The following is a 15,239-nucleotide window of genomic DNA, read 5'->3' on the forward strand; positions in this document are numbered from 1 at the left end:
GCACAGAATGATATGAATGAGATCTTGCAACAATGGAATTAAAGGCTTACAGAAGAATTAAATCACAGTTGAGAACCTTCTCTGCCAAAGAAGAACTTTTGTTGTCACATTTGGTCTAGCTTCCATTTGCACCAACTGTCAAAACTTTTTTATCTTCCAAGTTCAGGCTCACATTTAGCCCAGTACTCACCAGTACAGAAGTCATCCACTCTCTCCAAGATTCTTCTGCATTCATGGCCTTTCATTGATTTCTAATGGTCTAGACTAAGAGAGGCCAGGGGGATCATATAAGTCTCATACATCAGAAAAATAATAGTGATTTGTTTCAAAAAATAGTAGGGAATATGTACAAGGCAGACAAGCAATCAGCTGCATGATGTGTTTCTAAGAGACAGCAGATGCTGAAGGATAGCTATCCACAGCCCAGGTTTGATTCCGTTGTATTGGATTCTCAGCACTTGCCAGTGAACTTCAGCAGGGCATGTATCTGTGCTCCATGTGTGAGGTTCTCATTGATTTCAGCGGGAGTAATGCGCAAGGAATGAAGACAGAATATGGTCTGAAGTGGTGCTGAAATACTGCAGCTGTGATGTGTGACAATAACCATTTTATAAGAGACATAAAAATCTCAGAAATGTTCACCGAACGCTACATTGTGGCCCAAGTCATCCACATCTTAACATGAGTACATTTTTTCAGCTATGTTATGGAAAAGATTACAGACTGGGCAAGCTAAGAAGACACACAACTCAGACAAAGCCTCAGAAAAGACTGACACTCTCTGGACAGGTAGAGCAAGATCCCTGAAATCAAAAATCACAATCTTTATTTTTTTCTCGATACAAGCTACCACTGATGACAATTACAGAGAGACCTTTGGTCAAAGGCTGCTATACAGGTTTCCTTAGGGAAAAAAATAAACAAAACAGATATATAACTTACTTGCAAGGGAATGAAAGGCCCTTGTTCCTGCTGCATCTCTTTGCGCATTGCTCTGTGGTATTTAACAGCTTAGTTTTTACTTCCAGTGTTTTGTTTACTTTAATGAGCATCAACTCTCCTGTTTTTTTGAAGTCATGAAGAGGATTTCTCTTTTTCCCTTTACCCTCTAAAAAAAAAGAAGCAAAGAACAAAAAACAAACAAGAATAAAACATTGTAAAGAAGAGTGCAGAGATTAAAGATGGCATTAGATATGGATAACATTTCACAGGAATTATATAATCTTCAGTATCTAAAACTTAGAGAATCTCACAAAAATATGATATAAGTATATACTGCAGAAGAATTGATTATTTTAGATTGTGATTTCCATTTTTGAATCCAAAATAGTAGGAATTATAGCAAAACCAGTTTCAAATAGACTTGCATAAAAGGGTAACAGGAAAGTTTCTCACCCTTCGTAAATTTTATTCAGAATCTTCAAAATATGCCTGATAATTATCTGAGATCTTGTAAATATTTCCATGGAAAACTCAAGTGAAAAAGAGTACCACTTGCAGAATGCAAAAAAACTTCATTTTTAAAACGATAAACTCATGGCAAGTTGTGAAAAGAAGTGGACTCCAGAAGTGACACAAAATTATCATTTGTCCTCTTGCTGCTCCAATAAAGTCTCAGTGTGAGTGCTGTGTCCAGTTTAAATGTGACTGTACTAGAAATGTTAACTCACAGAAAAGATTATGAGGTCGAACAGAGGCCATAGCACCGAAACAGTCTGCAGTTTTCTGCAAAGTTTTCTGCTCAAATGAACACATTGATCTGGTTTCCGTTCCCTATTGAAAAGCCCAGAAGAAGAGATATAAAATGGAGTGAAGAAGATTGGCTAGAGATGTCTGCCTAAAGTTCAAGAGGAAAGGTCTTTGATATCTGCAAGAAAATTCCAGAATTTTCCCAATATTTATTTATATTTTTACTTTGCATTCCACAAAAACCAGTCTGCCAGTGAAGGCTACTCCATCATCTGTGAGGGCATACTGTACATCTGGAGAGTAATTGTCCCTATTCTGTCAGATGAGTAACATAGGGAGAATAAATTGCCTGTGGATCTATTTCTCCTATTTCACTCAGTGATCCCAGATGATCTTTTTGGATTAGATGGCTTATCCACGTAAGGTGAGGTGAATAAATTCCTCCTTAGTTTACACAGAAGATAATAGCATTTTCCATAACTTATTTCCATGTAACTGTATTCACAGCTGTCCTTCCTTTTTCTCTACAGACTCTGCAACAATAATAGAACACAAATGCTCAGGTTCAATTTGTTAAATTTTGCCAGAGTTTTTCCAATATATAAAACCTCAGCTTAGATCTATCTGAATAGATCCTTGTGCATGTGCAGAGTGCACTCAGGCCAGTAAAGTTTTGCTTGGTGCACTCTGCAGAAGCTCAGAATAACTAAATTGCAATAACCGAGGCTCTGGGGGAGTTACTGACAGCTCCACATACTGAAAACCCAAAGAGGGCTTAGGGGTGTTCCCTTTGCAGAACTTCCATCCTGATCACTGAGTTCACATTTTCACTGGATTCAGCTAAACCACACCTCTCAGTGGTGAGTTATCCCTAAGACATCTAGAAATATAACAGAGACATTTAAATTAGATCTCATAAAGCTTCAGATTTAAAAAAAAGAGAAAAATAAAGGAGTAAAATATCTCTGCTGTAACATCCCTGTAAAACAATCTTCCCCCATCCTCTTCTCTTTCTTTTGAACTGACGAAAGTAAGCTGTGCTACTCCTCAGCATCTAACAGCTCAAAATTTTAATCCCAATCACAAACATTTAAAGAAAAAAAAAATATTTACCTTTAAATATAATATTCTTATATGAAGATGCTTTTGATTAAAAAATCAAATGCTAATACTTTTGGTGTTGTGTTATGAACTCATATCAGCTCTCTTCATTTCCAGCCTTCTATTTGTGCAGTGCACATGCACCCAAAATGAATCACTGCTAAGGGAGATGTTATGAGGACATTGTCATCTTAAGGATCAGCATCCTGTTACTGGAAACAGTTGTGTCTACACTGAAGCTGCTTTATTTTTTGCTGTACCTGTGATAGAGCCAAAGGGCTGCAAAAAGGATTGCATTTACCCCTTAATTCAACCACAGAAAAACAAATCTTCTATAAAGCTTTTGTGGTGTATTTCTCAATCTATTATCTTCCAAGACATACTTGTTAGTTTTACGTTGTCTCAGCCAAGACTTTTATGTCAAGTGGTAATAAGAATCTGGACAAAAATATCAAAGTATTTTCTTTCCGTTCCTGATACTAGCATTTCCCATCTACTGATAAGTGTCACTTCTTAATTCTCAATGATAACAGCTTTTGAAACTCACCAGCCAGCATGCAAGAATATGATTTTAAAAATTAAGAAATTCTGTTCTGCCTGAAAAATATGGTAGAGAGTTCTGCTTTTTTTTTCTCCTTCTTTTCCTAGCAGTTGTCCAAAGAGGATTATGGGTTTGATCTTGCATTTAGCAATTCATAACAGCCTGATTTACTTTAGCTTTCAAACAACAACATTCTATGTCTTGCCTATAATCCAAAAGGCAAAGGGCCAAGTGCATCTGTGGTGTGACTGTTAGAAATATCAGAATAATGCAAAGCACTACTTTTATAATTCTCACAACAAAATATATAAAAATAATATTCTTTTTGTGTCAAATTAGGTGCCTTTATCAATACAATATTTACTCAAATAGAGCCTTAGGCGTGCTCCACATTAAAGGTTAGCATGCAGTATGCTATAATTAATGCAACTAATTTGTGATTGCCATTCATTTCAATTTTTTAAACTTTGATTAATCAGGACTTCTGCCCATTTTGTGGGCCATGTCCTCTGTTGTTTCCTGTAGTTTCATATCATATTACCAAGGAAGTCTGACATTCCACTTAAATTTGAAAATAATAGTAGCTGATTCAAACACAAAGGAATCCAGTCAAATATGAACCAACATTTTTTCTTCAACAGAAACAACCACTAACTAAAAATATTCCTTGAGTCAACTTAAAAAAAAAAAAATCCTCAAAAAGGTGAGGGTGGTGCCTTTTTCTATTTCTTAATATGAAGTTGAAAAGAAAACAGAAGAGCTCAGTCAGTGCCCAAGGAAATGGGCACTGACACATTTGCTCTAGTAGGATGTAGCATTGGACAAGTGCTCCATAACCTCATTTGGGATTTCCAGTCTGGCTGCTGGAGTTCCTCATTTTCACAAAAGGCTTTAAATATTTACTTAAGAACAAAGGTACCTCACAGGGAAAGACATTTACCTTGGAGCTACAAGAACTCACCTTTCCATTCCCTTACTGCATTTTCAAATGAAGTTTCTGTACAATCTTCTCAGATAAGAATCACTGACAGAGACTGCTCAAACTATAGCGCACCAGGAGGAAAAGATCTCCAAAAATACCTTTCCTTGGAGCAGTTCCAGTCCATGTCAAATGATCTCAATAACCAGAGATAAATTGTCATTGTGCAGCATTTTTGTAAGAAAACTCACCCGTAAGTTGCAGTGCCTGTATTCTAGAACCTACTTAATATTAATTTTAATTATATTTATACAAAACAGAACTAGTAACACAGAGAACTGAAAGCAATAGATGCCACAGCATGCAATATCACAGAAAGACACTTTTTTGATTAACAAGAAAAACAGGTTTGAATCAGCAAAGGTGTTTATATTTTGATCTCTCTTTCTCTCCAGATATTCTCTAACCACTGGGCTGATAGAAAAATGACAGCAAAATAGCTTATTTTTTCTCTTCTGGCCTGTGTCCCACACCAAAAAGGGCTTTGGGTTCCCAAACCACCACATCACTCAGTTCTGAAACTACCTGATTATGTTCCATATCTCAAATTAAAATTTACACCTCGCAGAATACAATTGGTCTGATACTGAGCTATATGAGAGTCAAGAAATTCAGTACAAATCTAGTTTCAGGTTATTTAGAGTTCAAACGCCTAAGCAAGTCACATTTCACACCCTCAGGTCTTAGTCTGATCACAAAATGTATTCGGTTGTGCATTATCTATTTAGTAGTAAAAAACCTAATACAACAAATAGAATACCATTGCTGTGGTAATCAAAACAGCATACAGGGAGTCATAAGGCCCAAAGATCACCTTTGTCCATTTTAATGAGTACAAAACATTACTTGTGTTATCTACAGCAAAAATTTACAAGGAGATTACCTGACTTTATCTACTTCATTGATAATCCCTTTCTCCTTCCTCCATCACTCCAGCTGTTTCTAATACAGATGTATATTTTAGGCTTCAAAGTTATGGTCTTATGGAGCACAATTGGAGCATACTGGCTGCCTCCCCTAGAAGAATCCCTACTTCTGTGGACTTGTTACACATTCTACAAATCTTTTATTAAATACCAGTTATGATGCGTTCAGCATGTCAGCTTCCATGGTTTACAAATTTCTCCCTAGTATATGCAAAAGTTAGTACTTTCTTAAAGAAACACATCTTGGAGTCTCTTGGTAATGGAAGAAAGCTTATTCCTTTTGTTTCTTTTTAATTTTGCATCCCACTTTGTTATACAGAGCAAAACCAACAAAACACCAGGTTTTCCAAATGGGAAGATAAATACATTTAAATTGTTTATGTTTAAATTTAGATTCTTAATGAAAATTTGGTGGTTTGTGATTGAGTTTTATGTCCCTTTTCTGTTTGTTTAGACTTCAGAACTTGAGTATTTTACTATGTAGTTATTTGCTTTGTTGAGCTAGACTTTCAACTGTGTGGGGTAATGAATTTATATTTTTCTTGTTACCACATCTGCTTATAAAAATAGATTGGATACAGGTCTTCATAGCATGGGTGGAAAAAAGACCTTTTATAACTTCCAGTTTTTAAAAGAATTTGAACACTCATGTAACAGAATCACTGTTTTTTGTTTGTCAGATGTCAGGGATAAACTAAACCTATGGGAAAATAAAACAAATCAAGAAAATGAAGATATCTGAATTCCTTAGGCTAGCAGATGCTGCCATAGAACTGCAGGAATCAACTGCAGTCCTTCCAAATCAAGAATGAAATACAAAATAATATGGCATGAGGAGAAAAATGTAAAAGCGGGAAATTGTCCGCATGCTGTGCAGGAAGCACAGAGAAGCTGAAGACTCAAAATAAATTCCAATGAAGAAAAATGGTCACATATAGCGTCACAATTATTTCAGAAATATAAAACAGACATATGTTCTTTCTTTAGTATCAGCTAGCATTTTGTATCTCTTTTAGCATTTTGTATCATGTTTGTAATGAAATTAAGTCACTTGACTTTGAGCAGTTAACAGATGGACTAATTAGAGATTGAATTATTTGTGTTATAATTGATAACCAGGTCAGAATGCTAAAATGAGATTAGCTATTAATTTAATTTTGCAAACAATCATCACTGTAAGCTAAAGTAAACTGGATTTTCCCAATAAGCTAGGAAAAAAAATAAATTATGAGAGAAGAATTACATCTGATTTAAAACCTAGGAGCAGGGGGTGGGAAATCAGAAACCTACCATCATATGAAAGACCTTCAATAAAAAAAATAGAAGCAAAAAAAGAAAATAAAGAAAAAAAAATGAAAAAAATGAAAAAATCCCCAACCCTAAACGCACCTGAAATAAATGTAGGAAAGCACAGTTCAACACAATAAGCATATAAAACTTTTTATCATTAAACAAATGACACCATACTTGACAGAAAAATGCATGGTAACTTATATTCATATGTATGTATCTGAATAGGAAAAAAATGGGCAAAGCAAGAATCTGCAAAACAATGTATTACCACAGTGTCAGATATATCAAAGCAGAATGCTTATCTCAGTATAAACATTGACAATTTAATATGAAAATTAAAAACAAAGTATGTTTATATGCATAAAATAGCATTTGGCAAAACTTGTGTAACAAGAAAAAAGCCCAATAAGTAGGGTTTGAAACAAATCAACAGTTCTCGTCATATATGGGTTGAAAACTTGTATGGAAATACAGTGAGGTGTTTATCATAAAATATGATAGAAGGGATACTTTTAATTATATTCAATAATGTATTTCCAAGACAATGCTTTTTAAAGGATATAAAACATCAGGGGTAAACTGCATTCTAGTGTGTGTCTCAGTATGATAGCATAAATATACTGGCTTCATCAAAAAAAAAGAAAAAACAGCCAAACCCAATCTTCACCAGATGGTGAAAGTAGATGTTACTAAATGCTTTTGGATACAACATGCTGAAGTTAACAGTGTGGTCACAGAAATAAAAGAAAGGATGTAAAAGATGAATGTTGATACTAAGATCATTAATAGCGTCATCACAATATTGGTATCTGTGTGAACAATTAGAAAGCACCGTTTTCAAAAAATACATTCAAGGCCATTTTGGCTCTTAAGTCATAACAGAGTCACTCTGACAAAAAGAGTTAATGCTCAACACTTTTAACTTACTTTCATTTACTCTGACTTTTCCTTCTGCCTGTTTCAGTATCAGAAATGTCCAGAATCCTGGCTAGAATGCAAAAAGTGAGCACCTTTTCCAAATGACTTCTCGTTTGGGGAGTAAAGAAGAAAAAAAAAAGGAAGAAAGGCAGGCCAACATAATGAGAAACTGGAACAATCTGAGTCGTGCCCAAGAAAACAACTATGTAGACTGGATAGGCTTAAGATGCCAGATTAAGTTTAATGCAGTTATTTATGTAAGAAAATAATTTGGCGTAAAAGAAGTTTACCAACCATACCCATAAAATCTGCAGTCAGCTGTGTAGATGGCAAGGCACCAAAATAAAACCAGCTGTCCAAGGAGGAATCTCTAGTTTGTGAAAACTAAACAGTTTCGCAGAAGTACCTGGAGGATGATGTGAATATTTTAACTTCTGAAATTTATTTTCTTGGCACAAGAGCCTCATGGGGAAAAAACATACAATTTTTAGAAAGTAGTTTGAAATATATATAACTATCCATATAATATCTATATATAATAGATAATGATTTCCTTATTTCTACATTGGCTCTCAGTCTAGTTGTTAAGCAGATTCAGGAAATGCAAAAAGATATTTCTTTTTGGCTTCACATTACCACTCACACACACAGTCCCACACCCCCTTATTAGCAACTGCAAAGACTGCCATGTAACTGGGAACCCAACTTCATGTTTATGCTAAGTCCTGCCTTTGGAACGCACTCTTATAGTCAGCATGAAAGCTCAGGGAGCTAAGGATAATGCTAACAACTGATAGTATATTCTAAAATTGGATGGTAGCTGCAAATGGACAGCTCTTTTCCTTCCAAGAAAAGGTTATCTGCTCAGCAGGATGCCGAGACCCACTGGCAGAAACAAATGTGCTGCAGTTTGTACTCTGACTTACTGTATCTAACCTCTGGCTAAATTACTGAGAGGATTTTCCCTTGTAAGATTTGTCTTCTTATGCATTGTGCACAAGTACTAAATCCCCATCATTTCCCATTACATTCCGCAATCTTTACAAGCACTTGGTGTCTCCTTCAAGGCACCCAGCATGTTGTGCCCTTCCTTCGTGATGGTGCCCCAGCCAACTGGATTTCTGGGCATGGAGCAAGGACTAAGGAGAAAAGTACAAGTAGGCAGGGCAGGGAGTTGGGCCAAACAAAGAATGACAGATGGCTGAGGGCAGCAAAACAGCCCATGTGAGGAGTGGTGGGAGCCTTCCTGCATGTTGTATACATAAAAATAGTGCCACTCGCCAAGGCAGCGAGTCATAGGAAAAGCTGGAGCTGAGGAGGGACAGAGGGAGCAGCCAGTCCCCAGCTGGTCCAGCAGCACTGAGGGCTGCCAGGCATGGCTGGGCTCATCAGACAGCCCATGGGTGGAGGCCCACAAGCCACTGAAAACTACAGCTAGATTTTGCCAACACATTTGACTAATCTGGAGCACGTTCCCAGCTCTGCTTTACTTCAGTGCTGCTTTGTGTGTAGGTACTAGCCACATTCTGGAACAGATTTACAACCCTGTGAGGACACTGCAACAAGAAACTACAGGAAAAGATGGGGTAACAGTGAAGATATCCTCACCCCTTCCCAGTTCTTCGTAGCTACCATTCTTTCCTCACTGCAAGGTTCAAATTTTGCTTGCATTATGGCTGTTGTCCTACTATCCATGTTTCCCAAGTAAGCATGGAGATCAGTCCTTTCTCACCTCCATGAGCAATCCATTCTCACCTCTGTGCTTCCTTCCAGTGTCTGCCATTCCACCCCACCTCAATGCTGATGAGGACAAAGTGAAATTCCAACACTCATCCAGTACAAGTAATTGTACAACATTTAGGGCAAAGTTTTTTTCTCCACACCACACTTTTACTAAAAAAGAGGCCCAGTTATCCTGGTTTCAAACCTCCTTGGAAAAGTTTGAAATGCTTAAGTGGCAAACTAATATTCAGCATAAAGATCCAAAAGGGAGATATTTTGCTCTCTAAGGGACACTGCACATTTCCCTTCCAACCCTGGCCTCAGTTGAAGTATTACAATAATGACAGATGAGCTCCTCCAATAAGAGGCTTTCCTTTCCTTGACTTCAGTGGTCAATTTTCCAGAGTTTTATGCAACATTTTAATCTCATGTCTTTCAACTCTATATTCTCCTGCTATGTTGCTTACGAAAATGGCATTAATAGAAAATCTGTTAAGCAGGGTAAGTGCTGTATTACATGTGAGAGCAAAACAAGCAGCCCCTGGCACTGAGCACCAAAAGGATTCCATTAAACAGAAGGAATACACTCTTCCAACTGGCACAGTATCATTTCACTTTGTTGACAGTATATAGTATAATGATTATCTACAGCTGGGATGGGAAAGTATAAATCACATTAATTTTTTAAAATATACTTAGCTATGCACACCACTGGAATACACAACATTCATAAATTGATTATGGCTGTGGGATTTGATTTTATTTTTCTTTAAGCGATAATTATATATAGGAACTCAGTGCAACTCCCACATCTTCATTAGCAACTTCTTCAGATCATCCAAGCTACAGAAAGTGCTTTAAATAAATTTAAATAAACACACTTGGCTGTCAGTCCTCTCATAGAAAAATGTATCTTTAATTTAAATAAATCTTTAACATTCACTCTTCTGCAACATGCCAATCTACTTGTTGCTTTGATTAAAAAATCATTTTTAGTTTCACTAGATGAACATTACTAAAGAGATACTTCCCAAGAATACTGAATAATAAGAATATCTGTACAAGAAAGAAAACTCCTTGATAAAGTTATTAGCTACAGATTAATTTCTTTTTGCAAGTGACAGAGACTTACAGGATATTGATAATGACTAGGCAAGCAGTCTATAGGAACCATGCACATTTATCTTTCATCAATCACTGTCTTATCTTTTATATATTAAAAAAGAAACTCAGAAACTGATAGCATAGACAGCTTGCTGACATTTAAAATTCTTGTGTTTTCTTCACTCTCCTTTTTCTTTACCCATTAATATAACCCAAATGTATTAGTCAGCAATTTCTGTTACACAGGACATTGTCTTAGCACAAGAATTTAGGGCATGGGATTACAAACCCAGAACGTCCATTCACAGAAAAAACTATATTCATCATTAGGTCCATTTGAAATCAGATTTGATAGAACAGCACTAGAAGTATGGATGTGCATTAGCAAAAGACTTATGTTTTAATTCTGTTTTCATCATTTAGCTTGCTTTTCATATCTGAAAGTAATCATATGTAGGCAAATCCTAATCTTTCTTAAAAGCATCCCAGTAAAAAGAATTCAACATCCCATAGAAAGATAACATGTATGTTTAAAAAGCAATCATTTTCAGAAATGATCCAGAAATTTACATTTTCAGAAAGAAGTAGCACAACTTTACCTTGCTTACAGTGTAAATATCTAGACCTTTTTGTTGAAGATCATGTATTTTTAAAAACAAGGTAAGCAAAATGGCAGCATGTGATATGAGTCATCTTTCTTCCCAATAAGGCAAACAACAGGATTATTTATTATTAAGGCAGGTGGGGGAGGAAAATTAAGAAAGGCAGGGTTGTCAAAAAACTGTCACCATGAGAGCTGGTCAGAAAACAAGTTCTGCTCTGAAAAACTCTTTTATAAATCTAATTTTTCTCCTCATCAAGGTGAACCATTCACTCCTAAATTGGAGAGTCCATTGGTTGGGGGACAACCTTATTCATCAGCCCACTGAAAAAGGCAGCAGAGAAGGTGTCTCTCAGTCTCTCCCATTGGAATATTAGATAGATCATTGAACTTGGTAAACTACAGACCAGAACTAAGACCCTACAGCCAGGGACAACAAGGACTTTCTCTCATTCAAGAAAAGCACCCTGACTTACCAGGAGAGCAAAGCATGACCTAGCTTCTTATGAGCTTGGCTATAGACCACTTGTGTACCTTTGGCCCATGGAATTAAGTGTGTGTGTGTGTGGCTGTGTCTGCAGTATTTATTTTGGTTTTTCTTTTCTAACTAACCCATCAGTTGATGAGTTTCTGTCACAGGTGAAGGTTTCTCAACATCAGGTTACCACAAGATATTGGCAATGTCTCCTGCTGCATATTTCTCTGTCATTTGATTTGAAGGAAACAAACCAAAGAAAGTTTCTCTTTAACAGGAATTATTTTTGTGAAAAGTTTCGATGTATCAGCATTTTCCAGTAAAAGAAACCCAAAACATTTTCTCAGAAAATTCCTAACCAGCTCTATTCATCACTTTTCTGAGAAGCTGCATGTCCAAAAAATGGAAATTCCAATGTACATGGAAAAGGAGTTCAAAAAAGTATAGTATTATAGTAGCTGTATCTCCGTGTCACCTGCTAAAGAATGCCTGTGAAAACAATATCCTCAGTGAGCAGACTGAGCAGAGAAGCTGTAATGAGATTGTTCAGCATCCTACAGAACCACACTCTTGCTTGCAAGGGGAAAACAACAGGTTTTACTGCACGTGATGCTGCCAGTCTGTTTTTGACTTGCCCACTCAGATCACAAAATATTCCACTTTGAAATTCCATTTCAATTTTTTTTTTTTTTTTAACTAGAAAACATAGTTACGTCTTGGAAGCCATCAGCGTTCCTTGCCATGCACTCACTGCCTGATGCCCTCAGATATTGCCCCAGAACCCAGATGCCACAGTTCCCTGTGCTTGCTTTGCCCGCTCCTGGCAGATGCTTTCCCTGAATTGTGCCCGTCCTTTGTTTCTGTCTGTGCAAAGGTCTGACCCTAACAATGTTGCTGGAAGGAAGGAAAGGTTTGTAGAAACCTTTACAAACTTTTTTCCTTAAACGTCTTCCCAGAGGGCCAATAGGAAGCACAGAGCTGGCTCTTCAGATATCCAGTCCAGGGGGGACACTTCAGGAAAGAAATTCAACTAAAGAGCATCCAGCACTTGATTACTTATTGTTTGTTCCTTGCCCCCCCCTCCACCTCCCGGATTTCAGCGGGAACATCTAATGAAATTTCAAGTATTTCAGTCTGGAATTAGCACGTTCATGCTGTTGAACTTCAGCAAGGACATTGCCATTCAGCACTATCCCGTGCTTTGGGTATTCCTTGTCAACTTCTGTTATTTAACATTTATTCTACCGTTGGAAAATAAGGATACACGGTCGTGTCCTGATAACGGCGGGGAGCACCTCTTGGCAATGATGCGGTTTCCTTCCCCTCTCTCCCGGGCTCCAGGTCTGCCCGTCCCGAGCGAGCCCCGTGTCCCACTCACGCACGGGGAGCAGCGGCCCCTCCGCAGCCCCGGGACGGGACCCGCCTCCCGCGGGGCTGCGCGGCCGGAGCGCGGCTCGTCCCGACCTCCTCGCGCTGCGCTGCGCTCGGCACCGCGGGCGCGGGAGGCGCGGGGCGGCACCGGCGCTGCCCCCGCTCCCGGCCGCGCAGAGCGAGGCGATTCAGGCGGCGGGGGCTCCCTGCCAGCCCCACCTGCGGGCTGCGACCTGCGGGCTGCGACCTGCGGGCTGCGACCTGCGGGCTGCGCCCGGCGCGCCGCCCTAGCACCCTCCCTGCCGCGGCGGAGCGGGGGACGGGGGACGTGCTGCGGCTGCGAGGCGGACGGGGGTCGCTAGCGAAGTGATAGAAGAACTGACCTGCTGCGGGGATGGCGGTGGGCAGCAGCAGCAGCTGGTGGAGCAGCAAGGCTGGCAGGAGGTGGGTGGCCCGCATGGTGCTGGCGGCCCCCCCGGCGGCTGGCGGGGAGGAGAAGGGGAGATGGCTCCTCGGAAGGACCCCGTGCACCGCTGGTCACTCGAGGAGGCAGAGTGAGCCGAGCTTTTTATTGCGATGATCTAAGTTTGTTGTGTGATTAACTGGAAAGATCTGGGTCCCAACTCCCTCTTACGGTAAGAAACTGTTTAACAACATCCCCTCTCTGCCTCTTCTTCTCCTCCCCTCCTCAGGAGCTGCCTCCCCTCCCTCCCGCCCCTCAACCAGCCCGGGGAGAGGGCTTCCACCGCCTCATCACCCGCTCCCTCCCTCCTTTTCCCCCCGCCTCTCTCCCTCCATCCTTCAGAGGCTCGTGAGGAGCAGCCGGGCCGGGCCGGGTCCCTCAACTCTTGCCCCCGGGCTGATGTCTCTTGCTGCACGATTCCCCCACAGCCCCCAATGCCATCTCACCTGCAGCCAGAACAGACCTCTCCTTCCCTGCAGACATTTCGCTTCACAACGTCCCACTGTCTGCACTTGCCCCTTGGCCTCATTCCCAAGCAGCACCTCCATCCATAGACATTTCACTGGAATTCTCCCACCCTATGGACAATTTCACTGTAAGGAAACACCTTTCCTCCCACCTGCCCATGGCTGCCCCCAGCCACCAGCCTGGCCTTTCCATCACCCTCTTTGTTCATCTGACAAATGCCACTTCCCCAAAATTGTGGCAACTCTGGGGAATTTAAAGGTCAAGTATCAGCTGCTGGCATCACTCCATGGAGACAAGCTTCAGTCCAGAGTGATGCCTGATCTTCCTTCTGTTGCAGGCAAAGTCATTGTAATTCTTCTCTTGCACTTCATTTTAACCTCATGGAAGCAATGACATTGGGTTTTGTTTAAAGTCATGAGACCGGCCTCTGTGACATGCAAGTGTTCGAAAATAAACACTCGAGGAAAAGTTTTGCTTTAATTTAAACTCTTCCATTCTCCCATGCACCCACCTACCATCTACGGCAGGAGTGTGTGACAACAGCGGAAACTGTTTCAGTCCATTTTCCACAAATAAACCAGAGACCTACAAGTGGCCCCATGCTGTGTGAGCTAGAAAAATGTGTCTCCTTCCCACCCCAGACTCCTTTGCCCATATTGATGATTAGCACCTTTGAGTGAAACAGCTTTTCTTAAAAAACAGGTTGTTTCCCAATACACAAGTGACTTTTAATCAAGTATTCCCAGCATATATGAGTGGGATTTTTTACCCAGTTGGTGCCCAGTGGCAAAAGATAAAATTTCTATTTTGGAATTACTGCCTTCCTAAAGGAAAGATAAGGGACAAAAGCAAGTTGAGAGAGAGAGCCTGTTAAGAAAATATTTTGAGCATTTGGCATTACAGGAAAAACACATTTGTGTGAAAAAAGTGCTTTCTATTGCAGAATGAGCATTTTTTCTAGGGGTTTCAGTTGATTTTTTTTTTTGCAGGGCTTGTTTTTCTCCCAAGAATATAAGTTAATTTTCAGGAATTTCTTGGAGATGTACAATCTGAGAAACAGAGAAACATGTATTCCACTGGTCAACAATCTTGTGTGGAATCTTTGTCCACTGCAACCAGTAGAACATGGATACCTCAGGTTTTGTTTTCTGCTTTTCTCCCTGCCAAAGATAGACATAAGTATAAACAAAAAACAACAAAAATAATCATATCACCATGCTGAGCCCAAAATAGCCACATTCTGTTAACCAGATGTATTCAACTTGTTGTCCATGCATGTGCCGAGTGACCTTTTTTGCAGAGCACAGAATCATGAGCCATTAAAGTCAAGTAGATTTTTTTACCACTGACTTCCCTGAGGGGAATAGTTGGCCTGTATTCAGATTCCCCCTAAATTTTAGGAAGATTGCTGTTGTGTCTCTTGAGGACTAGGGTGCTCCTTAATGGAGGAAATATTTTGCTATATAGATTCTTATTATTAATACATAACCTTGTGGATTATTCATGATGTGTCTCAGTTCTGTAGGAGAGCTCGTGTGCTCGTCATAACCTTCTTCGGCTGCATATGTTGTGCTGGGCAGGTGCAACT

At 39.6% G+C, this 15,239-nt stretch overlaps 1 protein-coding gene across 3 annotated transcripts in view; it reads right to left on the reverse strand.

The window, feature by feature from the left end:
- HGF (hepatocyte growth factor) overlaps nucleotides 1-13,346 on the reverse strand; it is a 54,915-nt gene extending 41,569 nt beyond the window's left edge. Inside the window, exons 1-2 of one of the 3 annotated variants that reach the window (XM_048302198.1) lie at nucleotides 13,104-13,343; nucleotides 943-1,108 (exon numbers count right to left, since the gene is read on the reverse strand). In XM_048302198.1, the coding sequence (XP_048158155.1) occupies nucleotides 943-1,108; nucleotides 13,104-13,179 (242 nt within the window). In that variant the 5' untranslated portion in view covers nucleotides 13,180-13,343. Of the gene's footprint in view, nucleotides 1-942; nucleotides 1,109-13,103 lie in introns of all 3 variants that reach the window. The other 2 variants (XM_048302197.1, XM_048302199.1) reach the window with 2 other exon arrangements.
- Nucleotides 13,347-15,239: the final 1,893 nt, after the last annotated feature.

This window comes from Corvus hawaiiensis, chromosome 4 (assembly GCF_020740725.1).
Source record: "Corvus hawaiiensis isolate bCorHaw1 chromosome 4, bCorHaw1.pri.cur, whole genome shotgun sequence".
In the NCBI taxonomy this organism is placed as follows: Eukaryota; Metazoa; Chordata; class Aves; order Passeriformes; family Corvidae; genus Corvus; species Corvus hawaiiensis.